General features: G+C 41.0%; 2 protein-coding genes and 1 long non-coding RNA gene across 3 annotated transcripts in view; 1 reads left to right on the top strand and 2 right to left on the bottom strand.

Annotated features, from left to right (window-relative positions):
• ACO1 (aconitase 1) overlaps window positions 1-8211 on the bottom strand; it is a 55977-nt gene extending 47766 nt beyond the window's left edge. The window contains exon 1 of the mRNA XM_033084723.2: window positions 8046-8211. Coding sequence (XP_032940614.1) covers window positions 8046-8162 — 117 coding nt within the window. The 5' untranslated portion in view covers window positions 8163-8211. The remainder of the gene's footprint in view (window positions 1-8045) is intronic.
• Window positions 510-5750, bottom strand: LOC122149481. Its single transcript, XR_006163151.1, has 2 exons — window positions 2390-5750; window positions 510-734 (listed from the first exon to the last, which is right to left on the bottom strand). It is a non-coding gene; the product is annotated as an uncharacterized LOC122149481 (long non-coding RNA).
• Window positions 8212-8548: 337 nt separating the features above from the next.
• The window catches only part of DGKQ (diacylglycerol kinase theta), an 88300-nt gene continuing 70234 nt past the window's right edge, over window positions 8549-26614 (top strand). Inside the window, exon 1 of the mRNA XM_033084596.1 lies at window positions 8549-8747. Within this exon, the coding sequence (XP_032940487.1) occupies window positions 8549-8747 (199 nt within the window). The remainder of the gene's footprint in view (window positions 8748-26614) is intronic.

Raw genomic sequence — 26614 nt, 5'->3', positions numbered from 1 at the left:
CTGCCCGGTGCAGAATCTATGGGAGAAGGCTGCACACCACATAGCACCAGGGAGGATGAGCAGGAAGGCAGCAGGATCCCTCCAAGGAGGTGCCTGTGCAGAGGTAAGTGCTGGAGCCCTCTGCAGCAGTGATGGGTGCAGGACTCTGGCTGAGTGAACAGCACTTTGGTTTAGGCATCACCGCCAGTCAGCACTGCTGTGCACACTCAGAGCACTGTGCCAGGCCATTGACTTCTCAGGAAGCCTAGACCACAACTTATCAGGACCTAACAGAACATCCTGAACAGGACTAGCCAAAACTAAAACTGCTGTGGATGTACTCCTGCGTCAAGGCAGGTTAACTATAAATCAACCACATTACACTATATAGATCTGTAGCCACAACCTGAGGCCATTGAGCTCTTCCTATATAGCAGTGGGCTGTAGTTGTTTAATTCCATTACTATTTAATTATCATTTAATAATTATTTAATTACAATTTTATAATTATTTAACAATCAACAAACTCCTTTAATTCCACAGTGATGCTTTATTTTAAGAATTTATCTGCAACAGCTGCTTAAGAGGTAAAACAGCTAAAAGGCTTTGATGACTCTGTAGTAGGTTTGGACTCACAAGGTGAGAAGGTTGAAATCCCCAAAATGGAAATGTTGGGATCTTGTGACTCCTGCCAACAGGAGAATGACTCCTTTTGGTCAAGTAGGTATGAACTGAAGGAACTCAGGTGCAATAGTCTGAAAACAGATAAACAGAAAGAAGCTTGGTGAGGAAAGACATCTGAGCCCCTCACGAGGACAGAGCAAGTCATGGTGGCTGGAGACTTTACTTTTGCTGATATCTCTGTCTCAGAAGGTTTGCTGCTTGCCAGGGCCTTTGATCTGGGGTGCTTGTGTCAAGCCCTCAGACCATGACCTCCTGTCATCCATGTGGGCACCAGTGACACAGCCACAGGAGAATCTCATGCTTGAGCCTATCTGCTAGACTCTGAAGTCCAGCACATGTGGTATGTTTTTACATTCTTGCTGGTGAAGGAGATCTATCTTGTAAGCCAACAGGTTCTGTCAGGCATAGAAATAAATAATGCTATATATTTATACGTACACAGAAATATTTTAAAAAGGCACTTTGTATACTGGGTTTCTGATACTGTATTGGAGTGTAGAATCAGAAACTGCAATTTCTGATCTCAACAACAAATTTCTGTGGTTTTAACAAGACTTGGACATTTTATTTTCAGAGTGCACAAGTCTTACTAAATCTAACAGCAATCTGTTATTCCATATGTGTGTGTTTCTGCATATTTTGCATTTCAGAATGCTACTTTCTTCATAAGAATTGCTTTTGTGTTCCCTAGGTCCAGAGACAAAACACGACTAAAGAAGTTGAACTGGCAATCCTTTACAATAAATAAGTAAATAAAACCCTAGCTGGTGTTTTGGTTGATTGGTTGGTGTTTTTCTCCCAGAGAAGTGATTCATTAACTCTGAGCAAATCCCTTATGTACTTTGTCAGGAAGTAATTTGTTCTAAAACTTAAGAGCTGGAAATAAGCTATTAAATATTAAAATCAGTGTTTTTGAAGCACAAATAATTTGCCCGTTATATCATCATATTTGCTAGCTTGCTGGGCCTAAAATTTCAATCCCTTGACTTTGCTGGTTTTTTGCTTTGGCTTTTGCTTGGCTTTGCCTTGTTGTTACACAGTTTTCTTTACTTTCAGCTCTGATATGGCTTACTATTTACTAAGTCTCAGTTTTTTGGCAGAACTAGAGAAAGTCCTGAGATAGTAAGAAGTGTAAATGCTAAAATAAAATATGGGTTCTGCAGTTATGTCTACTTGTGATAAATGTACCTACTTTTTCATTAAATAGTTACTACAGCTGACTATAATGATTTTGGTGAAATGAAGACATATTATTTGATGTGATATCTGTAGGATTTTTTTCCCCACAAGAGATAGATGAATTTGAACTGAATTATTTTCTTCTCTTTTAAGTCTCTGTACCTATGTGAAAAGTGTGCATACATTTGATATATAAACATAAATACGCAATTTTGTTTAGATTATGCAGTCTAGTGTGTTCCTTATTATAACCTTTATCTGAAAAGGTATAGCCTCTTAATCTGGCTTAATAAAGAATCAAATAAAAAGTTGAAAGACATACCATATCTTACTGCTTAACTTGGAACTGACCCAGAACTTTCTGTTGGCTTTCCATAGCAGGGCTTTTGCTTCTCTTATTCAGAGGCAGCTGGTGCTTTTAACTAACAAATCAGCACTTGATTTATTTTTAGTGTGATTAGAACAGTTGTTTTAAAGACTTTTTTCAGGAAATAATTGTAGAGCTATTATGAAGCAACAAAAAAATTAATTATATGCTAGTACTTACCTTTTTATTTTTGTAGTGTGTGTATAAGAAATAGAATTTCTCTTTTGTTTTCCATTGCAAGACAAAGAGCACACAAACATAATCTAATACTTTAGTTGTCTCTTCAGCTGTGAGATTTGGGGAAAAAAAGAAAGGTATCCTATTTAAATGAACATCAGGATTTACTTTTGATTCAGATATCACTAACTTGGAGAGGTGAAAAAACTGAAAATCTGAAACCTCTCTTGAAGGTGATACTTCATGAACCACTTCCTTTCATGAGCCAAAACAGCATTATCCCTCAATTTCCAAATATTGATGTGCTGGTTTAAATCAAGTGAAACAAACCTTCCTGTAGCTCTTCTTCCCTGCTGGTTGCCAACAGGAGGGCAGGTTCAAAGCAACTCCTGTGTCTTAAATTCTTGGTTCTTAGAAGTCATAATTTATTTTACACTTTCCTTTTCAACCTCCACACATGGTTTGTGTCATTACTCTCTTCCAGTTTCTTGTGGTAATGAAGGCATTTCAGAAAATAGAGGTCAACAAGTAATCTAGAAAGGCTTTTGCTTATGGCTCTGTGGGGTAGGTACCACTGGATTACACACTTTCACTCTTCACCAACAGGTAAAGAATACATTTTACAGAAACAGAAATTTAGCAAGATTATCTAGCATTTGGGAAGCTCATGACTCCCACTCCCATCATGTGGGTGGATGGATGAAATTATTCATAGCTCTCGGAGAAACCAGGAATGGGAAGGCCAGGACAGTCCACTAAAAACCAGCACCACACCATCTGCTTTTCAACCACTATTTCCATATTCACACAGTCTTATAAAATCCTCTCTGGATCCCACCTGGATCTGACATGATTATTTATTGTCAGCTGTTCTGAAGCTTGCTTGCAAAAAATTGCTTCATGAAAGAATTGAACAACTGAATTTCATCATACTGAGTGTCAAGAGAACTCTGGTATAATTAATTGTATTCCTTAAACTATAAAAACATGATGCAATATTGACACCACATCAAACTTATTTAATCTTGTACATAAATTTGGGATGATGTACCAGAACTTTTATTTCTCAGTTGTATCCAAGGCTTTCTATCTGTCACAGTATGTTTTCTCCCTAGATATAAAGAGCACAAGAAGGTTACAAAAAGTTCAGAAAATCCAAGGTGCAAAGCTTGCTCCATTTACTGAATACACCTCTACCAAGCCAAGAAACTTGTAAAAATTACAGTTTTCCTGTCCTGCCTGCCCTGGAGTTGCATAACTTGAGTTTAATGAGGTTATAAAATCCAAAGTGCCACAAAATGTTTATCAGGCTATAAAAATAACTAAATTTTCTTTTCCGAGGTCTTACTTTTTTTTCTAATTTTGTCTTAATAATCTTGTTAAAACAAAGACAATGAATGCTCAAAGTTTTTTCTTTTGTTTTCATCTGTGAGGCACTTCTTTATTAAAAAAAAATATGAAGGTATACCTAAGAAGTGGTAGTTTTATCCTGTTTGTTTCATCTTTCAGTTACCAGCCTGCCAAGCAACAACTCCTGCCTGAGGAAAAAATCACTTCTAATGAGTTATCACATTTGTGAATGTGACAGCTCCAGTAATAATTCTTAACCTCATTTTTTTTCTGCTGTCTACAGCAGCAGGTATGCTATACACATGAAATGGAAAGGATGGTTAGCCTTCAACTGCTGCCATACTCCATGGCTGCTGGCAGCAGATGTTTTGGCAGACTTGGCTGAAGACAACCACTGGATGGTTTAGGTTGTTTTGACTGGTTATACAGGTTGCTCAAGGATAAGTTAAAGCACAAAGGGAAGTTAAAGCACAAAAAGTTTAGTCTTGCCCCTGCGTTACAACTTATAAATACATATATGGAGAGTCAGTTGTTAAAAAACAGCCAAAATCTCTCACTTACATCTCAACTATAAAAACTACCATTCTACAGTCTTCCATCAAAGACACCCTGTAACTACCTGCCCTGGTAAGTGATTCAGTAGTGTATGTCATTATTTGTTAACTGAATGCATTCTCACCTTTTTGTAAAAAGATTAATTGATTACTTCCTCAGGCTTTTGAAACAATTAAATTCTGAACGATTATAAAGCAGTTTCCCAGATTGCAGGAAAGACTTTTTCACATGACCTTCAGCTTTCCAAATCTTGGGCCTCTCATTCTTAAGAGGGGAAGAACTATTAATTCAATACAAAAGAAACACGTTTCAAGAGGACAGGCAATGTTGAAAAGAAAGGCAGGACACGTTCACTTAACCTGCTCCTCTGCTTGCCTGCTTTTAGGGTAAAGAGGTTGCTCCTCAAATCTAGCCTGAACACCTAGTTTGAAGTTCTGCCCTTTGTCTCTTGTCCTCACAGTGTGCACTCCTGTAAAGAACATTAGTCCATCCTCTTTAAAACCCCTGTGTCAGTACTATGGGAGTGCTGTGAGATCTCCTGGAAACTTTCTTTTCTTGAGGCAGAGTAAGCCCTGCTCCCTCAGCCTTCTCTGCACAGGAAAAGTGCACATACCCCTAACCACCCACATGGTTCTCCACTGAACTTGCTCCAGCAGTTTGTCATGCACTGTAGAGGTCAAAACTGCATAGGAGCCAAAGAGATGCATCCTAGAGTCCTGAAGGAACCACCAGATGTAGTTGCCAAACCACTCTCCATGACATTTGAAAAGCTGTGACTGCCAGGTGAAATCCCAGGTGACTGGAAAAGGGAAAGCATTGTACTCATCGTTAAAAATGGTAGACAGGAGAACCCCTGGAACAACTGTGAGCATCACCTCTGTGCCTGGGAAGATCATGGAACAGATCCTGCTGGAAGGCTAAGGCACATGGAGGACAGGAAGTGATTTGGGAAACCCAGCAGGACTTTAACCAGGACAAGTCCTGCATGACCAACTTGCAGGCCTTTTATGATGGAGTGATTCCACCAGTGGACAAGGGAAGGGCAGCAGATGTCATTTATCAGGACTTTGACATGGTCCTTCACATCCTTCTCTCTAAATTGGAGAGAGATGGATTTGATGGGTGAACTGTTACATGGATAAAAAACTGGTGGCATCCATAGGGTAGTGATCAGCAAATCAGAGTTCTAATGGATATCAGTGACCAGTGGTATTCCTGGGGGGTCTGTACTGGGAGGAATGTTATTTCATAGATGAAGTGCACCCACATCAAATTTGCAGATGACACCAAACCGAGTGATGAAGCTGACATTTCTAAAGGACAGGATGCCAACCAGAAGCACCTACACAAGCTCCAGAAGTAGGCCCATGTCATGAGCTTTAACAAGGTCAGGTTCAAGGTGCTGCAGCTGGGTCAGGACAACCTCCAGCACTGGCACAGGCTGGGGATGAACAGATCAGAGCAGCCCTGTGAGAAGGACTTGGGGGTGGTGGTGGGTGAGAGGCTGGACATGACCCAGCCATGGGCACTCCCAGCCCAGAGAGCCAAACGTGTCCTGGGCTGCATCCAAAGCAGCGTGGGCAGCAGGGGAGGGAGGGGATTCTGCCCCTCTGCTCTGCTCTGGTGAGACCCACCTGGAACCCTGCACCCAGCTCTGGGGTCCCAGCACAGGAAGGACACGGAACTGCTGGAGGGAGTCCAGAGGAGAGACATCAAGATGACCAGAGGGAGGGAGAACCTCTCCCATAAGGAAAGACAGAAAGACTTGGGATTGTTCAGCCTGGAGAAGAGAAGGCATCAAACTGTAGCCTTACAGTACCAGAGAGGAGCTTACAAGAGAGCTAGAGAGGGACTTCTCTAGAGACTTTAGGAATAAAGGCATGTATTGGCAGAACAATGAGGAAATGGCTTCAAACTGAAAGATAGTATGTTTAGATTGGATATTACAAAAAAACCCTATTCTGTGAGGGTGATGAGGCACTGGAAAAAGTCACCAAGAGATGCTGGGGGTGCCCCAGTCCTGGATATGTTCATGGTCAAGCTGGATGGGACTTCAAGCAAATTGGTCGAATAAAGGTGTCCCTGAACACGGCAGAAGAGTTAGATGATCTTTAAAGTTCCTTCCAACCCAAACCAATCCTTTGATTCTATGATACGATTCATTTCTCCTGTCTGTTCAGGTCCCTATAGATGGCAGTGTAGTCACTGTTTCCTCAGCTTGGTGTCATGTGTAGACTTGACAACACTTGACAGTACTGCTCTCTGTCACCTTCTCCTGATCTCAATAAACATGCTCAATGACCAGGTCTCAGGAGAGACCCCTCTAATACTCCTTCCAGTATGGGCGTCCAGGCAGAGCTCAAGTATGACCCATTAGCCCCTACCTACAGAGCTCAACCATCCAACCATTTTACCTATCTAGTTCTCACCCATGTGGAACCATAACGTTCCACTTTGGATACGAGAATATTGTGGGAGACCAAGTAATAAACCTTGCTAAAGTCAAGGTTAGACTAAGTGTTCCCTCCTACACAAATCTACACATTCATCATGGAAAAGCAATCAAGTAGGCCAGGCACCACTGACTACTGGCAAATCCAATATTGGCTGCTCCTCTCTGTCTTCTTGAACCCTGTGAGCTCAGAAATGTTCCAAGAGGCCTTGTGCTGTGATTTTCAGGAAGACTAAAGCAAAGTAGAGTTTATGGAAGATGGGACCTATCATTATGAGCTTTGGCTGATTCATTGTCTTCAGCAGGCACACATCCTCAAACTAAGGCGTTTCACACTGCTTCCCTGTTCCCTGTCCTTCTGTGTATCTGGGGCTTCATACTACAGCTCTGTAGCATCTTGGATATGTTTTCTAACTCATGTTTGTAGAAGTAATTAGAAGTATTTCATATGATGCATATTATGTATGCAATTACTCACTCCTTCTCCCACCATAAAAAGTCATATTATGCTTTCTTTGGTCTCAATTATTTCCACTGTTTCTCCTTGGAGAAGGTCAAATCCTTCTGATCATAACTACTTTCATACAACACAGAAAGGAGATGTAAAGGAAGAATAGTAGAAACTAGAAGACCTTAAGAAATTTTTGAACTTCACTGTTGATCTACAGTGGATTTATTACACAAGAGGTTTATTACAACAGCTTATTACAAACTTCACCAAAATCAAGATAAATCAGAGTCAGGAATAAAAATTTTAACTACCCTTTCTTGTCTGTCACTGTTTAATGGAAGTATCTGGATGTTGTTTTGAGCAGCTCAGAGGAGATTCTCAATACAAAGCTGAGATCGAGGACCCAGACAGGCAATTTGAGATGCAGACAGCATACATCTATATACACAAAATCCAAAGTAATAACCTCCTTTCTTGTTCCAAGCCACTCCATCCATAATACTTTACCCAACATAGTAAGTCGAAGAAACAGAGGCATTCCAGAGACCTGCAGTATAGAAACATCCATGTGTGTGAACTTTTTCCAAACTAGCAACAGGAAGGTTTAAGTGAACAAAAGACAAAATACCCCCGTGTAATGGAGGAGGGAGACTTGGCAGAACTCCTTACCTTTTCTCATGAAGTCAAAGCTGTTGAATGCAGAAGGCAAAACCTATGGCAAATAATTTTCTTCTGCCAATGCATCATCACGAATCTTCTCGAGATGGAGCTTTGTGTGCTCTAAAATGGCATGACGATGGGATAGCAAAATCTCCCAGATTAGTGTAATGGCAAGAACCTGGAGGTCTTACCTCGGAGTCCGAAGAAGGGCGACGAAGGTGGCGAAGGGGCTGGAGCACAAGTCTTACAAGGAGCGGCCGAGAGAGCTGTGGCTGTTCAGAAGGAGAAAAGGAAGCTCGGGGTGACATTATCCACTGTCGCTCTCTAAAATTCCCTGAGAGGAGGTTGGAGCCGGGGGGTCGGTCTCTACTCCGAGGCAGCTAGAGACAGCAGAGAGAACACAAGCTCCGGGGAAGGTTTAGGATGGACGCTAGGAGGAGTTTCTCCGCAGAACGTGCGGTCGGACGCGGGGCCCGCCTGTGCGGGCAGGCGGCGGGGCCGGCGCGGCCCGGGACGCTGAGGGCCCGGCCGGGCGCGGCGCTGAGGGCGCGGCCGGCAGGGGGCAGCGCGCGCCGCCCGCCATTCCCGCCGGGCGCCGCCCCCGCCCGCCCCCGCCGCCGCCCCGGGGCGGAAGCGCGGGCGAGCGAGCGAGCGGCGGCCGGCGCGGAGCGCGCGGAGCGGGCGCCCGGCGGGAATGGCGGACGGGGCGCGCTCGCTGCGAGGCGGCGGCGGCAGCCCGGCCTCCAGCCCGGTGCTGGGCGGGCGGGGCCGCGCTGCGGCGGGGGGCAGCAGCCCACCGGGCCACGCGTTTCGCAGGGTGACCCTGACCAAGCCCACCTTCTGCCACTACTGCACCGACTTCATCTGGGGGCTGGCCGGCTACCTGTGCGAGGGTAAGGGGCTGCCGGGGCGGCGGGGGCTTGCGGGACCTGCCGGGGACGCGTCCGGGGCGAGGTGGTGAGGAGGGGGAGAAGAAAAATTGCCTAAACCCACTGCTGGTAAAAACTCTATTCATCATTAGTATCGACAGACTGTAGCACTGAAATCTAAATCTGATGCAAAACCACAATACTGAAATGCAGTAATGAAAATAGTGCATTCCATCGCAAAACAAGTATCTAATGGTAGTAATCAAAATTCTAGTGATAGCAATATTATAATAATAGCAAATAGCAAAAATCGAGTCTGAAAACTACAGTAGTGCTTAAATTTCTGCTCCTGTTAAAAATGATGGGAACAAATTCTAATAATTCCTAACAAAAATAACCTAAAATTGGAGATGTGTCACTGCTGAGTCCTGTGTGGTGACACCGGTGTGCGCTGTGATCCAGCAGTGCCCCAGCCCATCCTGGCTAGGCACACCGTGAGCAAGCACCAAGCACCCCGGCAGCTCAGGTGGATCCATCCCAGGGACACCCTTGCCTGCTGAAATGCCTCATCCCACGGGGAATCCGAGACCTGTGTGGAGTTTGAGCCTTTTAAACCTTGGCTCACACTCGAAGGGGGAGAAGGAATTGCTAGGTTTCCTTGCTGGCCTACACTGCAGCTGAGGTTCTTGGAAGGGATAAAAACTATAACTTGTTCTGATGCAGCAAAATCCAGTGGTGTCATAGCAAAAAGAGTGGATCTCTGTGTCCCTCTTTAAAGGAAAACAAACACACCACCACCAACAGCAAAACACCCAAACAAAACAATACAAAACATGATGTCTTCATGAGCATATGCTGTCCAGCTGGCTGGGGTTGCAGCTCCCAGGCCAGGTCCGAAGTCAGGTTGTACAAGAGCCTCATTGTTTGGGTGGGTGTCAAACAAGGCCGTAGGTGTAGAACAAGTATCCTGCAGTTTTTGAAATAGATCCTGCCTTTTGTTATTGCCAGGGGTAAAGAGAGTGCAGGATTAAGTTAGGTAGAAATCATGTTCCTGTGTGGTGCAAAGCAAGTTTGTGCAAAGATAGTTTATATTTGCTAAAAGTTTTCTGAAAGAAGTGTTGGTCTGCCTGTGTAGCACAAGGTCACTGCTTATCTGAATTAGCAAAAAATCCCCAAGCTCCCATGATAATTTTTCATTGTGAAAATGCACGAAGCCAGTCTTCTATGGTCTCTTCTATGACTTACAAAGCAATTGTAATTTTTGGAGTCATAAAACTGGGCACTCAGGTGCCAGTTTGTCAGTTAAAGATCAGGTTAATTTTGGTAATGCTAACAGGTGATGCTAGCAAAACATGAAAGGACCAGAATGTCCAGGTTGTCTCACTACTTTATTTTTTCCTGCTCACATGTAACATACTCAAAGGTAATGTATTGCTGAAAGTTGCATTTAGGATTTTTTTTCGCACTGGAGTTGGTGTTCTTGGCTTTTCCAGTGGAATTCTGGATAAGCATCCTTAGCACCACTGTCTAAGGACCATGTGCTGATAAGGCACTTCTAAGCTGCATGGTTAAAGTATCTCTTTTAAAATTACACCTGAAAACAAGTTGCCTCTGTGAGGGGTAATACGAGAGTGAGGAAATACTCTGTTTTCATTAATTCTAACATTCTCTGCTCAGAGTGTGTAGGAAAACCCTGTAATGGAACCTGTCACATCAGTGTCTCTACTGGGTGAAGAATAAGAATTGATTTTTTTTTGTTTGCTTGTTTGTTTTTGTTTGTCTGTTGTCCTTTCCTCTGTTTTCAACCAGCTATGCTTAGAGTCATCTTCGTCTTTCCAACAACTTGCTGCTAAACAGCAAATCTCAAAACCACCTGATGGGTCATTTGCTCATATGTCTGCTGTTGTCAAGTTCCAAGTTATTTAATAAATGCTAATATGATTTTTTAAACTATATTTTAAGTAAATCCCATTTAATAGTTACCTCCTTGTCACATTTGACTAATGGAATTTGATCATAGAAAGTGGTAGACCAAGTGTCAGGCTGTTAAAACAAAAAAGTAACCCACCTAGTTATTGGAGAAGGAAACAAACTGTAGGCTTGAAAAACATGATAGATAATTGCTACCTCCTTTTTCTTCTCTGTGGAGAGTCTAGGTTTGCAGGTCTAATTGCAGCTATCTTTGGACTCTATTTGATAAAGCACCTACAGGCTTCAACATGAAGCCATTGAGAGGCCTTTTCCTAAGTGGATTTGCAGTGGTAGCTCTTCCAGATCTGTAGGTTCAGATGCTCAGTCCCCTAATGGTGTTTGTGACATTCCCTGAAGATGGTTATTGCCAAAACAAAAAGCTTCCAGTTTTTGAAGGGAACCAAGCATGCTCATGGTGTGACTCTGTCAGTTATTGAAAGGAAAGAAAGAAAAAAGAAATAAACCAAAAAATCCCACCTCTTTTCTGTCATTAGTTTGAGTAGTTGTATGGCCTAAATGACCTGGATTTGTGTTTTAATTGTGGCTGACCTTTAGACCCTTGAAGAATGGCATCTTCTATGTGTGAATGATCAGGTTTGTGGAGTTTTTCTGTAAACTTATCAACTTCTCAGTAGACTGGCATGTGACCATGTGGCTTACATAAGTGCGTAGCAAAAGTACGAGAAAATAGAATGAAATCTCAAAACATTTCTGGTAGTAGAGGCCAAGATGGTCCTTAGGTTTTCTCTGTGAATTCCAAAAAGTACATGGAAGATGCAGTGATGCTCTCCATATAAGGCACAAGGTGTCCTGCGTCTAATCTGATTGTTTAAGAGACTGTTTTCCACTCCAGTTCAGGGCCAGACCACTATCACCAGCACTTTGTATGGAATTGATGGTACTCCAGGGGAGAATTGCAACTCTCTTGTTTGGATTGTCAAGGTATTTTAACAAATGAAACTTTATAGGGAATGCAGTACTCTTCCTATGTGGAATAGGTGTCCAGTTAGGTCTGAAGATATCACTGTGTTAAGCTTCTGTTGCCCACATGTTTATTGTGATATCTGTCAATATCCAGTCAATAACCAGGCTTGTATCTGTGGTTTAGTCACACATCCTCCCCTCCCCAGCAAATCTGTTTTCTGTAAACCTTTTGTAAAGAACTATTTTTTTTTGAATCTTTGTTATTTGTAGCTGTGAATTCCTTTGATAAGTGTGTTTGTGTGTGTGACAAAATAAGTAAAGCTTGAGTTGTAGCATGAAAAACTACTCTCTCATATTGCTCTTGTCTTTCTAAGCATGGTCATTTCAGATTTGAGTAGGTTTAAGTTTCCTCAGGCTCAGCAAAGAAGAGGCAGTGTAAATGACTGAGGTTTTGTGCATGTGTATGCATCTTGAAAATGAAAAATACTAGATATGCAAAGTCTATATGAGAAGTCTGTATAAAAGAGCTCTTACTGGTATTTCACAGAAGGAACAATTTAATGCACTAAAAGATAGCTAGCAGATACTTTATACTGGAGTGTAGGATTAGTTTTAGCCATCAATAAATACATTTCTATCCACAGTGCTTTTATTTTACATAAAACACTTCAAGAAATAAAAGAAGTTGGAAGAATTATGGATCTTTATATTTTGGGGGCTACAGATATTTCTAGTCCTATAGAACTTTCTAATGTAAAGTCAGTTTGGTTTATTCTGGCCAAAGATAAAATGTGGGGATTTAAGTAATAAGCAATTTTGATTACAAATTTACAATTGTTTAACCATTTTATGTTTTTTATATCCATATACTTCATTAGAATATTTATGGGAAGCTGCAGTCATGGGTTTCTTGATATGTATTTGAGCAGATATGAAGGCTCTAAGTCAAATAATATTTTGGGAAACAGCATCCTTGTTTTCTGGGGTTTTTTTGGGGGGATGGGGGAGGAGTTGGGGTTTTTTTGAGGGGGGTATGTAAATTCTAATTATTTTTTTTTTTTAGGTTTCTAAGCAGAACTTCCAAACTTATTCCAAGACGTATGAGGCTTTGCTTCTCTTAATCTGATTTAGATGTTGGCTGACAACACCACAGCTTTTCCAGAATAAAATGTAAACGGTGGATCTGAGTTATATTTATGCCATAAATCTCAGATTTGGCAAGACAGCCAGAAAGCTGCTGTGATTTATACAAGCATGTCCCAGATAAGAACAAGCCATGTTGTTCCTTTTTGATTTAGGAGAGCCTGGAGATGTTCAGACAGCTTTTGCATATTTTGGACAAATTTTATATGCAGTCTATTTAATTTAAAGGCTGTTCTAAGAAAATAGAGTCAGATATGGAAGGTGTGTTAAAGGTGGGAGTTTGCTGAGACATGGAAGTAGTAGCAGGGAATAAGGGACAAGGGGCAGTCTCCTTGGACTCTCATCCTTTCTAGTTCTGTTGTTGAGACAGACATGTGAAACATCCTTGACCCTACAGGTTTCATTCAGATCTGTTTTGAAGGAAGTGAGTGATATATGAGATTCCCCCAAGAGTCTTAATGTTTGCAGTTCAAAAGGAAAAACACATTCTTCCTTCTTGTGATGAGCTTTGCTTGGTTTTGGTGCGTTTTGAACTAAAAATAAAGGCTGCAAGAAGGTAAAGCCACAATACAATTTCGCTTCTATCCTCCAATCACTTTGCATTTTCAAGACTTTGCTGCCTTTTTTCTTCAGTGGTTTTCTTGTTGGTGGTGGGGCCTTTCCGTGCAACAAGAAGATGTTCGGTGCTGAGATATTTGAGTGAATGTGAATTTGCTGCATTGAAAACTTAGATGGTGCAAACAAAGATTGTCAAAAAAGGAAAAAACCCAAAAACATACACCCTAAAAGAATTCTACAAAATAAAACCTTGGCTCAGTTCAGCTGATAAACATGTTGAGAAAAATGTTTGAAGCATTGACTGACACATTGAAAAATGCAATTTACTGGTTTGGATTTTAAGGATAATCCATTTTGTACTGAAGAGAATTCATGCTTTTCTTTTACCTGCCTCCTTCTGACAGTGCTTCAGAGGAAAATACTGCTGTCACCATCAGGGATGCAGAGAAAAGGACAAGGTGCTTTGTGAGAATGCACACAGCTTTTGTAGCTGGAAGCTATAGTTTGTGTTGATAGCATTAGCCCAGATTTCAGTCCAGAAACTCAATTAGATAGTAAATAACTTACTGCAGAAAGTGCTAAAGCCTGTAATCCAATACCAAGCTTTGCACAGCACTTTCATATATCATTGTGTTACTGCCTCAGTCTGCCTCGTTGAGCAGTGACAAAAGCACTAAGGAAGGTGCTCATCAGCTCATCATGGTGTGAAGTGGCTGTGGCTGGTGCTCTGCAGGTTCTCTTTCTACATGATAATTTATCAAGTATTCCTTAGACATAATATGTTCAGGTGTTTCTCAGCCATCCTCGAGAGTAATACCCTGGCCTCCTTTTAATCTTGCACAGAATTCTTCAGTCTTCTAGTAAGCTTCCCATAGACCACAGTTCTTGCAGACCCTGTGCTAAGGGTCTGAAAAGATTGTATGCTTCCTTGCCCTTGTGTGGGAGATAAATGCCTGACGAGTTTCTTTGTGGTAAACAAAAGACAATAAACTCTAAGGCTTTCTCCATAAAACTGTAACAGCATTGTAACAGCATTTTGTTTAAAACTTGTGCATCATTTCAGTCAGAAATGACATTAATACTTAACGGATAGAGAAGCATTTGCCTGTTCTGATTTTTGGTGACATGTATGTGCATTTGCTGGGTGTTAATGCAGTTCCTGCTTCAGGTTTACTTTCTTTTTGGATTTCGATAACACTTCCCCTTGCTCTAGAGATGGCATGCATTCCTTCTTTATAGGTGTAGAAGTTCATATTAACATGGTTTGCAAGGCGCATCTCAATGATTACTCAATCCTCCTTCAGTTTTGTACTCAGCAATTCTTTCTGGTGGTGATGTTAGTTGTATTTCAATGCTTCCCCAACAACACAGTTAACATCTTGCGTGTACCATGTGAAACAACCCCATTAAGCAATCACTTTTCATTCACAATTGCTTTACAGCAGGGACCCTGCTATGTTCAATGGACATAATTACCTAGTTGTAATTGTAGCTCAAGGTGGGCCTCCTACATTTACTGCCAGGGAACAGCGTGCAAGATTTTTAGTTTCCATTTTGCTCTGGTCAGTTTGCAACAAATATTTCTGTTGATTCCGCCCACCACCATCACCCATACTCGGAATTATAAATCCAGGGATAAAGAGTTTTGCCTCATTTTTTTGGTGGGCTCCCTCTGGGCGTGGTGCCTTTGCTGGTCTGTTTCCTCCTTTTTTGATTACTTGCTGTTTATTACTTGTCCATAACATTGCTTTGCTTCTTAGTATTCCATAGAAAGCTGGTTTTCTTCCTGATTTTGAAGCACCCTTCTCAGCTCTGACTTTTCATTGAACCATGCTGTCCCTGGACGACCTCTACTTTTTGGTTATGTCACTAGTTTCTTTCAGAGTGTTTCTAAACGCTGCACTTCATTAGCTCAGACTGACTTTCTTCTGGGTAACTTGTTACTCAATTAGATCCATCCTCAGCTGGCTCTTGAAAGTACCTTTGGAGAAACTGCTTTTGCAACACTTACGGAAAACAGGTGACTAAGTTGCTTTAATATGTTTAATTTGACTCAGCTCCAGTGGGGAAAGAGCAGATTGTGTATATAGTATGTACACCTTTCTAAAGGATTAAACAACACACTCTTACCAGCTCCCATTCTTCTGCGTCCCCCCCGCCTCCAGTCTTTTTGTTTAATGGTAACTTCCAGTTTGCGAGAAGCCTGTTAGGAAACACTCCCAAGCAGAGCGCAAAACCCATTGTGTATATATCACTGTGTGATAAGGAACATGTTGGAAGCATACTTCATTTTTTTCTAAGTGTGCTACTACAGTATTCTTCCTTATTGTTGCCTGCTGTTGTCTCACTTGTGGAAGTTTGTTATTCAGCCCCTCATTTCACTTCCTGTTCTTACTTAAATATTTTTATTTGCTTGGCTCTAGAAGAATGGGGGTGGGGTGTGGAGGTGTTTGTACATATATATTAACATATATTTATGTGACTTCGTTGCATTCTTTCCAATTTAGAATTGAGTATTAGTGATTTACTTGGAAATATGTTTAGGATTATTAATGTGATGTGCTGGTATCACTCACCTGCTTGGCTTCTTTTTAAACACCAGTTGTATGATACAATTGCCATAGCACTTACTATTGCAAAAATAACATTGTTTAAGATCTAAAACAACTAACAGAATAGACAGTGCTGTATTTGACCACAATTTAATCCATCCCTGAAGGTTTTACATACACAACACTGCTAGAGACATTCTAACTATTTAACTAAACAGATTTCCTTGTTATAGATTATTGAATTTTTGAATAATTTGGACTTCAGCGGTTAAAATAGGAGCATTGTGTTGATCTGCAGGGTAGTATTAGGTTATGGCGGCTAGGAAATACAACATCCAGTTTAAGTGCAAGAATGCATAGAAAAAAATCTCAGTTCCTCATTGCTTTTATTTCTGCTTGGCAGATTGTGTCACTTTTTAGTGTCTTGGTTTGTCATGCTATAGTTCAGGAAGTGAGTCTTTCCTTTTTGTGCAATACTTTCTCTGCAGAATGAAAATAGTAACTGGTAAACCTTCTTAACCAGTGAACATAAGAAATAATCCACTCACCAGTGGATTCCTCAGTGCTGAAATCATTATGTGGTTGGGATCTTTGCCTGGGATCATTATAAATACAAGGAAATTGACAAGATTCCTCTAATCATGAAGATGGCATGAGGAAAATCTCTGAACATAAAATGAAAAAACTGATGATATAAACTGATTATATTTGAGACTGTGAATGCTTTATTTCAGAATAAAAAAGGCTTTTTGTGAGACGACAGATTTTCTTCAGAATCTAGTTAGGATGGCAGAGTGAGTGTAAATCATCACACATACAAATTTGCATGGGAAACTGATTAGGACTAGCAATCCTGGAATGTATCTGCTATAAAAAGAATTCCTTAGAATTAAAACAAATGTGTGGGCTGAGCGACAACATAGGAGAAACTGCTTTTTCACATCCAACCTCTTCTCAAAACAGTATTGATGAAGAGAACTAGAAAAGCTGATTTGCAAATTTTTTTATTTTCACAAATATTCACATTATTTGAGACTCTCAAGACACTTTTGCAAGTTGTTGCCCAGATTTTGGGTGGATACTGCTGGACGTCCCAGTGGCATAGTACAGTGCTGGAACAGTTGTGCTTGGCAGGTGTGCATGTGAGCTGTGAGCAGTGTCTGCCCTCACTGCTGACAGTTGTCACTGGCAGTAATAGCAGCCCTTCCAAAAAGGAGTTACAATCCCTTTGTCCCAGAAGGGTTTGAAAATGGTGCTTGCAATTATGTTTGTCGCTCCAACTCTCTGGCTGAATGCTGAGCAGACTTAATTCTGTAAAGAAAGGATGCTGAATGAGAAACCGAGCACATGATCCAAGATGAGAAGGTGTGAAAGAAGAGATATAACTTTAAACAAAAAGAACTTAAAATATTCCTATTCCAATTTCTGTGCAGAAATCAAGTACAGACTTACATGTTTGTATTTTCTCATGTGAAGAAGTTAACTCACAGCAGCTGGGACTATTAGGCCTTGGTTGCTAAACCCTTTTTTTTAAAAATAGACTAAAACAGAGGGTAAAAATACTGTCATGTTAAACATACTATTCAAAATAGCCAAATATCATTGTGTCCATTTTGGTTTTGACCTCTGTAATTTTTTTCCTATTATATTCACTTTGCTCCAGAATAGCTTCTGGCAAATGCCTAGAGATTTCTTTATGCTGTTGTATTTTTCATGCAAACACTTTTTCTTCATGTGAACCAAATAGATTATTTAAAAGTAAATCCATATAACTATGGATATATATTACATTTCTTTGGTTTTGCTTTCTCACTTTTGCTCAGTGTAACTTTTTTCTTAAATATGCTGTCCTGGAAAACTTTAAGAACCTAAATATGTGTTAATAATTTGTGTGCATAAATTAATAGCTGATTATGCTACATGGTAAATTAAGATCAAGAGTTTTGTCTGATCATTTGAAAAGACCACACCAAACAACACTAAATTGAAATGAATATATGAACCTTCATATAATTTGGTCTCTCTTTGGGAAAGATTTATAGCTTTTCAGGGGTAGATCTTGAATTTTAGTGTTTATAAACAGAGTTATTTTATCTTGGAAGTTCTGGTGTATTCGCCAGTGGTGTATATAACATGTACTGCAGGCTTCTGGTCTCCAGATAGATCATCTCTTCATACCTTCTATGAATTTTGTATGATCTTTGACATGTGAAAGAGACTATTGCTTTAGTTCAGGATAAATATAGTCTTCTATCTCATCAATGGCTCAAGCCTAAGTGGTGAAACTAAAATCCTCACACTTTCTTAAAAGGAATCTTTCTAAAATGCTTGAAGTGAATAAAATTAAGAATTAGGATTTTTTTAAAAAATCATGGAGATCACCACTTGCAGTTTGCTTTTTGGAAATAGTGCCTTGTGAATGTTTTGTTTTCCTGATTCATAACAGTGTGAATCATTTGCCTTTAGTTTCCTGGCCATGTTACCTTTGTAGTAACCACACTGGAGAAAATACTGAATGTACTTACCCACTTGGCACACGATTCTGTTTCTTTGCTTTCTACATGTTTTCCCCTCTATTCTTTCCAGGTCTGAGTTTTTTTCCGCTCAAATCCTGTAGTTTTATACACTTCTGAGTGTGATGCAACTTTTCGCTCCTATAGGGCTTCTTTTTCAAGTTAAGGTTGCCATGGCAGCTCTAGGGTATCTTGTTTTTTTTTCTTGTTTTGTGTTGCTAGGAAATGTTGAGAAGCCTTAGGTAATTCCAGAGATTAATTCCAAATTAAAAGTGGAAGAAAATTTATTATGGACTTATATAGATTAATAATGAGACCTATGTTTTAATTGTATCCAATTAATTGAAAAAATCATAACTGTGCTGTGGAGGTATATGGGTGTTAATGTAGCTAAGCTTAGCAGTGATTTTTCTTCTGGTATCTAGTCACCCCAAGACAACCTTCAAGGTTTTTTGGTTTTGTTTTTGTTTTGTTTTTATGTTTTTAAAAGGCAGAAGAGGGAGTGCAAACTGAGTGGAAAGTGCTGGGTTTATGTGAAACAATATGGTTTCACATAACATCCAATCAACATCTTGTGTGTGTTTCAGAGGGAACTCTTGGTTTCTCCCACTGCTGAGAGCATGGAGCTGACTCACTGTGTCCTTGTGTGCATGGGATACATGTGGTGTTTACTGTGTCCCTGGTGATATGCCCCACAGGTGCAGAACTGGTGTGTAATACTGCTGGTCTGCAGCCTGTAATGTTGAGAATGTCTCCAAGTCTGGGTACTGTGAGTGTCCTGGCAACTGTGTCAATATCACGTTTTTTTGCCAAAATTCTGTCATAGCTTATGGAGTCCTACTGTGCATTAAGTTCAGCTTAGATCCACTGTGTTTATTTAAGTGTAACTCAAATTCTTCTTTTTCGAAGTTGGAGATGTGCTACTGTTACTTCCCTTTTATATGTGTGGAGGCACTTCAGCATAGGTATTAACAGGACTGTTTCTTCATAGAAGACATCTGTGTTATTATTGAGTGGGATGACACTGACATGGCAGTGTGTGGATTTATTTGTGCTGTACTGGGTAACGAGTGACAGTGGTGCAGGAGGCCACGTGTGTGTGCTGGAACCTTGCTGTGTTCATGCAGGGTGCCTAGGCATGATCATCTCATGAAGTCAGCAAGTCTAAGTGCAAGGTGCTGCAACTGGCTAGGGGCAAGCCCAGACATGAGTACAGATGGGGAGAAGTCATTGGACAGCAGCTCTGTGGTGAAGGATGTGATGAAAGCTGGACTCGAGCTGGCAATCGCCAGCTTGGCAATGGCAAAGCACATCTTGGACTGCATCCAAAGCAATGTGACCAAAAGGTCAAGGTAGGTGATTCTGTTGCTTCACTCTGCCCCTGTGAGATTCCACCTGAAACACTGCATCCAGCTTGGGATCCTCAGCACAAGAAAGGCGTGGACCTCTTAAAATGTGTCCAGAAGAAGGTCATGAATATGACTGGAGGGACGGAGTACCTCTGCAGTGAAGACAGACTGAGACCTAGGATTGTTCAGCCTGGAGAGGAGAAGGCTTTCAGTAGTTTAAGAGGAGGTTACAAAAAGGAGGAAGAGGGACTTTTTATATGGGCAGATAGTGACAGGAAAAGAAACAATGATTTTAAACTGAAAGACGGCATCTTTAGATTAGATGTTAGGAAGAATTTGTTTGCCCAGAGACTGGAACAGGTGGCCCAGAGAAACTGTGAATGCCTCATTCCTGAAGATGTTCAAGGCCAGGCTGAATGATCTGCTGAGCAACTTGGTGTGGTGAATGGCAGGATGAGTTGAAACTACATGATCTTCAAGGTTCCTTTCAGCACTAACCATTCTATGACTCTATGATTTTTTTGTTGCAAAGATGCTTGCAGAAAATGTCAAGTTGTTTTAGTGCATTTTCCTTTAAATTGAGGGCTGAATCAGTCTTCCTTGTCATTTTTGTTGTGCTGTTCTGAATGCTGTAAGCTGTAACTCTTTGTTTTGACCAGTAGCTGTAAGTCAGCTGGACAGTGGTGATAAACAATTGACAAAGTTTCTCTTTGTTTCATCACCCTGAAAACAGTGACTTGGACAAGCTGTTGCAGACAACAGCTGCAGAGAGGTAAGCATTTATGATGCTGGTGTGCATGCCCCGCAGTAGGTGGTTCTGTGGTCCAGCTGGTTTTAACCATTCATGTTTCTCTGCCCCTTCTGTCCAATTTCATTTACACACACTGCCAAGCTGACGCATCTCTGCTCTAGCCGCTGGGGTTCAGTTGATTGCACGGGCAGTCTGCAGCAAAAGACATAAGAGGCACCAGCTTAAGACAGAGCCAAGAGAAATTTCTAATTGCTAAATGGTCTTCAAGAGGCTTTTTAGTGCTATCTGGTACTTGCTTTTCTTATTACCATAGCATCTTGCTGAAACTATGAGTTGGGTGTCATTGGAGGACCTTCTGCTTTGAAGATTGTTAGGATCTATAGCTTTTCACTGTATATGCAAGGAGTATTACCAGAGGTTTTTCTGTTAGCCTTCAAACTGGTTTGACCCTTTCCTAGCTGTGTAAAGGCTGCAGTCTGGAAAACCTGGGAAAAAACCACAACTGTGTTACATGGTCTTGCATCTGGTTTGTGTGGGCAACCTTCATCCTTTTGCCTGTGTAAAAGAGCTGCTCAAGTCGTGCCCTCAGACAGACATTTCTGTGGTTCAGAGACTATTTCTTTTTGGACTCCTGCCTTCAGCATCCCCAAAGACTGCTGATAGCCCAATTGGGAGCCTGCTGGGAGAAGAGTCACAGCCAATGGTCTGTTGCTGTTAAATTGTTGGTGGCAAAAACTGTGTCACTTCAGGCTCCCTGCGTAACTTCACATTGTTAGTGGAGGCCTCTTTCTCTGAAGGATCTCTTTTTTTGGAATTGTCAGGAGTTGAGTTGCTGAACTCTCCTCTTGTAGTCCTCTTAGAAATGTTTTATTTTCCATCAGTGGGCCAGTGGCTTGTCCCACAGCACTGTCCTATCTTTGGCCTAATCTTCAAGAAAGGAGAAGTTTTGGTGCTTCCTGGATGTGAATGCAAGTTTGAGACTAGTCAACTTCCATCTCTCTGAAGAAGAAAATGCTCTTAATATTGAGGACCTGTTCAGTAACTAAAACTGCATGCCTCTGAACCTAATTTCACAGTCTGGGAGTCTGATCCAGCTGTCTTTCAAGAGGAAAAAAGTAAAGTCTATGCAAAACTCACCTTTCTCATAACATTTCAAAGAACAGAATCACAGAATAGTTTGGGTTGAAAGTGCCTTTAAGGATTTTCTAGCCCAACACCCCACTCCCACATGTCCCATGCAATAGCAGGGAGATTCTCAACCAGATCAGGTTGCTCAAATCCCACTTCAACCTGACCCTGAATGTTCCCAGAGACAGGGCATCTACCAGCTCTCTGGATAACCTGTGTCAGTGTTTCACCACTCTTATCATACCAAATTTCTTCCTTAGTTCAAATCTACGCTCTTCTAGTTTAAAAGTATTGCCTCTTGTTCTATTGCAATGGGCTCTGCTATCTTCCTTACACGCCCCATTTAATATTAAAAAGCTGCACTATGGTCTCCCTGGAGCCTTCACTTTCCAGGGTGAACAATCCTAAAGCTCTCAGCCTCTCACAGGAGAGAGGCGCTCCAGCCATCTGGTAATTTCTATGGCCCTTCTTTACAATCTGTTCAAATGTATCCATTCTTTCCTGTGCTGGGGATCTCAGAGCTGGATGCAATGTTCCATGCAGGGTCTCATGAGAGCAGAGGAGAGGTGCAGAATCACCTCCTTGCACTGCTAGCAATGCTTTCTCAGCTTTTTATCCATCAACATCCCCAAGTGCTTCTCAGCAGAACAGCTCTCTTTCTGTTCACAACTCAGCCTATTTTCAGCTGAGCTGTATTCTTACTGGCCATACTGTACAGTCTGGAAAGAGAGTGGACTGCAGCATCTTTAGTGCAGTAGGGATAGAGCCATCTTCTGTGTATAGACACAGCTGGTAGGGTGTCTAGATTTTCTCATGGCTGTGGTTATCACTTAGGAAAGCCTCTTGACCAAATGGAGATGGCTGCTTTTGCTCGTGGAATAACTTCTCTGTTCAGTTATTTTCTCCTTGGAGTGCAAAGCGTTGGTAGGACTGAGCACAGAACATAGGTGTCTTTGACTTCAGCTGTTGCTTCTCTGGCTTTTCCTGCTTAGCAGGATCTAAGAAACCTGCTCTGGGTAGAGTCAGGAGATGGTAGGATGGGGAGAGTTCTGTTTTGGTGGTGAGATTCCTTTAGTTTATTTGTGAGTACTCATTTTATAGTACCAGGAGGATGGAGAAGCAAGATACCTTGCTTCCGAATATTTACAGCCTTAGGGATGAGAGGGTGAGAAGTAGCTTAGGTGCTTTGTGAGGCTACTACAATTCAAGCAAACCTACTATAACCAAATGATTGACAGTTCAAGTGTATCACTGAACTTACCTGTTTGCTTAATAAGTAGCTTGTCTTATTTTCACTTGTCTTGTTACTTTGTTATTTTCTACCAGCATATCTGAAATACAAATGAATAGGAATTCAGATGTGCTGCCTTGAAACTATAGAGCTCAGAGGCTACAAAAACATTTCTTTGAAATATCTGTACCTATAAAGAGAAAGTGTTTTCATGCAGACAATTCTGAAAATATAAAGTGCAAGGCAATTTACATTGTGTGGAGAAAACTACATTTTTATCAGGCAGGGTATATACTGGTAGCTCCATTTAAAGCAGAAGCAGGTATGACTGGTTGGTTGATAAGACCAGAGAATTCTGGGAGACTGGGAGATGAGAGAGAAAAGAGCTGTTGAATACAAGTGATCTATAAGGATACTCAGTAGGTGTGTGAAAAACCTTAACAAGATTTTCATTGCTTTTGGATTTTCTGAGGAAGACTATTTACAGTGTGGTTTCACTGAACTTTAAGACAAGCAAAAGCTTGAAGTTTCTCACCACAGTGAGAAAGGAGGCTATTTTTAATGCTTGACTTCTTAAAGATTTCAGAGATTTTTTCATTCCTCTCTCACCATTGTTAGAAAAGTTCTGAGAAAACCAAAGCTTCTAGTGACAGCTTTCCTGGTGACATTTAGCAAGGATTGTGCAACAGACTTCTAAACTTAAACTAGGTTGTGCTTTTGTCTGAGAGAGAGCACCAATATTGCATGCAGGTCTTTGCATGTTTCTGCTGAATTGGGAAATAAGCTGGTGAAGTCCATGTACTGCATTCAGCATTCCTTTCAGTGACAGTATTCAGACTGGCCTGTGGTCACAGTTGTAAGCAAAAAAGCTAAATACGTCTGTGTTGGCAAGCTGCTACAATGGAAAAGTAGCGCAAAGCTGAGTAAAAGCTGAGTCCCACAAACTTCCAGTAAAATGAAAGTGCTGCTTTTAAGTTACTCATGAAAATAGACTCGTCCATCAGCTTGAATGATCCTGTCTGGATAAGCAGACTGGTGTTTTTTATGTAATTTAAGATTACTGTGATAGAAAAAAAAATAAAAGTATTTTTCCCCAGTCTGTGACTAATTAGCCCGTGGGCATTTTCTGAAAACTATTGTCTTTTAACTGCCAATGGATCTCTTCAGTGAACTCAAAGGCAGTCCTGCTGAACAAAATAAGTCTGCTTGCGCACCAAGGACAACTTCAGAAGGGAGTGATAAAGCCCCTGAGGGAAAAAGGCAGATTAAACCTGTATTTTGGCTTCTGTTATGTTAGGCATATACTATGGAAGAGCAGGCAGAACAGAGAAAATAACCTACTTAGTTTTGACCAAAATAAAACTTTGTTTTGAAAGAGTTAGATTGACTTAGGCTGAATTGTCTTGGTGCTGATATGCCCTTTAAGTCCCACTGATTCATTGTTTGGAAAGTAGAGGCTGTTATTGTTGTCTTGCATAACAGCTTTGAAGCTTTGGTTTACTCCCTGGCTTCGCTAGATTTCTTGTTTGTTTTCCTCTGTCTGTCTACAGGCAGTTGTCCTTCCTCCTTCCGTCTTTTGAGCATGCTGCAGTAGCTGTGCCTCCTGCAGTGGCCATCATTGCCTTTGTGGGGGTGGGGGAGTTTTATTAACTAATCTGGGCAAACTGATTCTTCCATGTTCAGCACTTCTGTACCCATCTTCCTTCTCCAAGCACTCGTCAACAGCTTCTTTGTATAAGCCAGTGCTGCAATTTCATGGCTAGGAGTCCTGGCAGAACCAAGGTGGAAGCTGTGTCATCTCTGTATGATGGGAAACAAATTGGGAATTTTGGAAGCTCTTCCAGGGTCTGGAGTAAAATAGTTGGGTTTGGTGATCCACCAGAAGGCAGAGGGCTCTACTATGTTTCAGGGCAGCCCTGGGGATATTAGCTGGACTGAACAACTATTTACGTCTTCTTCCTTAATAAGAAGGACAATAAAATAACATCTTGTTTTCTCATATTCTAGCAGTGATTGACAGTGCTCTTTAAAAAAAGCTGTTTTTTCAGTTGTTGAGCACTATCTTGTTTTGTTTGAGGTTTTGTTTTTTTCAGTGAGGGGAGTGGTGGGAATAATTACTTGAAAGATTGTAGTGCAGGCAAATTCAAATACTTCCTCTTATTCTGGATTGTTGACTGCCTTATATAAGTCGGTGACATATGGAACAAAGATTCATAATAATTGCATCTGTTTAAGAGAAATGTTTATATTACTAGAAGTACTGATGGCTGTCTGTTCAAAGCACTGAGATTTACAGAAAGCCTGGTAATGTTTTGATGGTTTCATTTTACCCTTAATTCATTATTTCATTTTGATGAAAACAAGATGTATGCTACATGATCAAATTTATAATCTGGTGTATTGACTTGAAGTTAAAAATCTTTGGCTTTGATAAATTGTTATGCTTTAGCAAACTGAAAGTAGTCATGCTGATTTACAGCATGTGAGAATCTGACCCTAACTCTTCAGACTGTGTAGTCAGATGTAGTTGTAGTGCACTCTTAACAGTAATGCTCTCTTTACTGCAGCTACTGAAAATGAAAATTACTGGAAGTATTGAAAAGAAATTCAGTAGTCTCTGCTGGAATGAATCACCCTTCTGGAGTAAATGGTAGAGCTATTACTCTCTGTAGTACCTGTTACATTTATAACATAGCCATGCTTGCTAAGAGGCACAAGGCTTGAAACTGCACTGCACATCCTTCTGCCCCGAGGAAACTGCTGCCAAACTTCATGTGGTGCAGAGGTTGCTGTTCTGTTGGACCAGGCGAGTAGTAAGGTAAAAAATGTCTATTCTGTCATCTTCCAAAGGGGTCTACTGAATCCCAACAGTTCCCTGGGAAACAAAAACCAAATCCTACTCTTGGTGCTTGTCACCCTGGAGTCTGCAACCATGGCAAAGTTGCTCTTGGAACCATCTGCTAGGAATGCAGGGCTCTGGCCAAAGCTACCACAAGGTATATGTCCTTTTGCTACCTGTAGGAAGCTGGACTTCTTGTGTACACCTTCTGGACTTCTTGTGTATCCTTTAGTGGCAATCAGAGTTTGGAGCACTTGTGGCTTGCTGCAGTCCCATTACAGCTAAGTCTGGAAATGGTGGGAAGTGCTAAGGGGCATGGCCCTGTCTTTTCAGACACCTGTCGGTCTTTGGCAGAAGACGTGCTTTTGTAGCTGCTGGGACTTGTTCAGATGAAAAAACAAGGATATGACTACAGATGAGTTTCATTTGATGTGTGAAATACAGTAAGGGGTTGAAAGTTGTCATATGAAAAAGGAGGATAGAGATTCTTGGGGTGTGGAAGTTTACTTGTGAATACAGAGGCACACTTCAGCGTAGGAGTTAAGTTATACTTTAGATATCTGAAGAGGGCTTTGTCCATGTTTTTCCATCCTTTACTTAATTTTTTTTTAAATAACCTTTTTAACATGATATATTTAGATAATCTATAACATTTGCAGACACCTGTTGTTGAAAAAACCAAATTGTTCAATATTTAATCTGGTAGAAACTTTATTTTATTTCATCCTATAAAATTTTCATGTGCTTAGGAAGATATAAATAACATTCCCCTGGCCACCCAAGTCTAGTGACAGAGTCAGTTGGTAACCATAACCACAGCCTTTTCTTAGCCTTGCTTTTCTGAGCATCTTAGTAGAAGACAGATATAAACAAAGATATTGTGCATGGAAGGTTCCCCCTGGAACCGAAAGTTGGCATTCATAACGTGTGAA

This window comes from Catharus ustulatus, chromosome Z (assembly GCF_009819885.2).
Source record: "Catharus ustulatus isolate bCatUst1 chromosome Z, bCatUst1.pri.v2, whole genome shotgun sequence".
Lineage (NCBI taxonomy): Eukaryota > Metazoa > Chordata > Aves > Passeriformes > Turdidae > Catharus > Catharus ustulatus.
The sequence above is the reverse complement of the archived record's forward strand: the minus strand, read 5'-3'. Positions and strand labels throughout refer to the sequence as shown.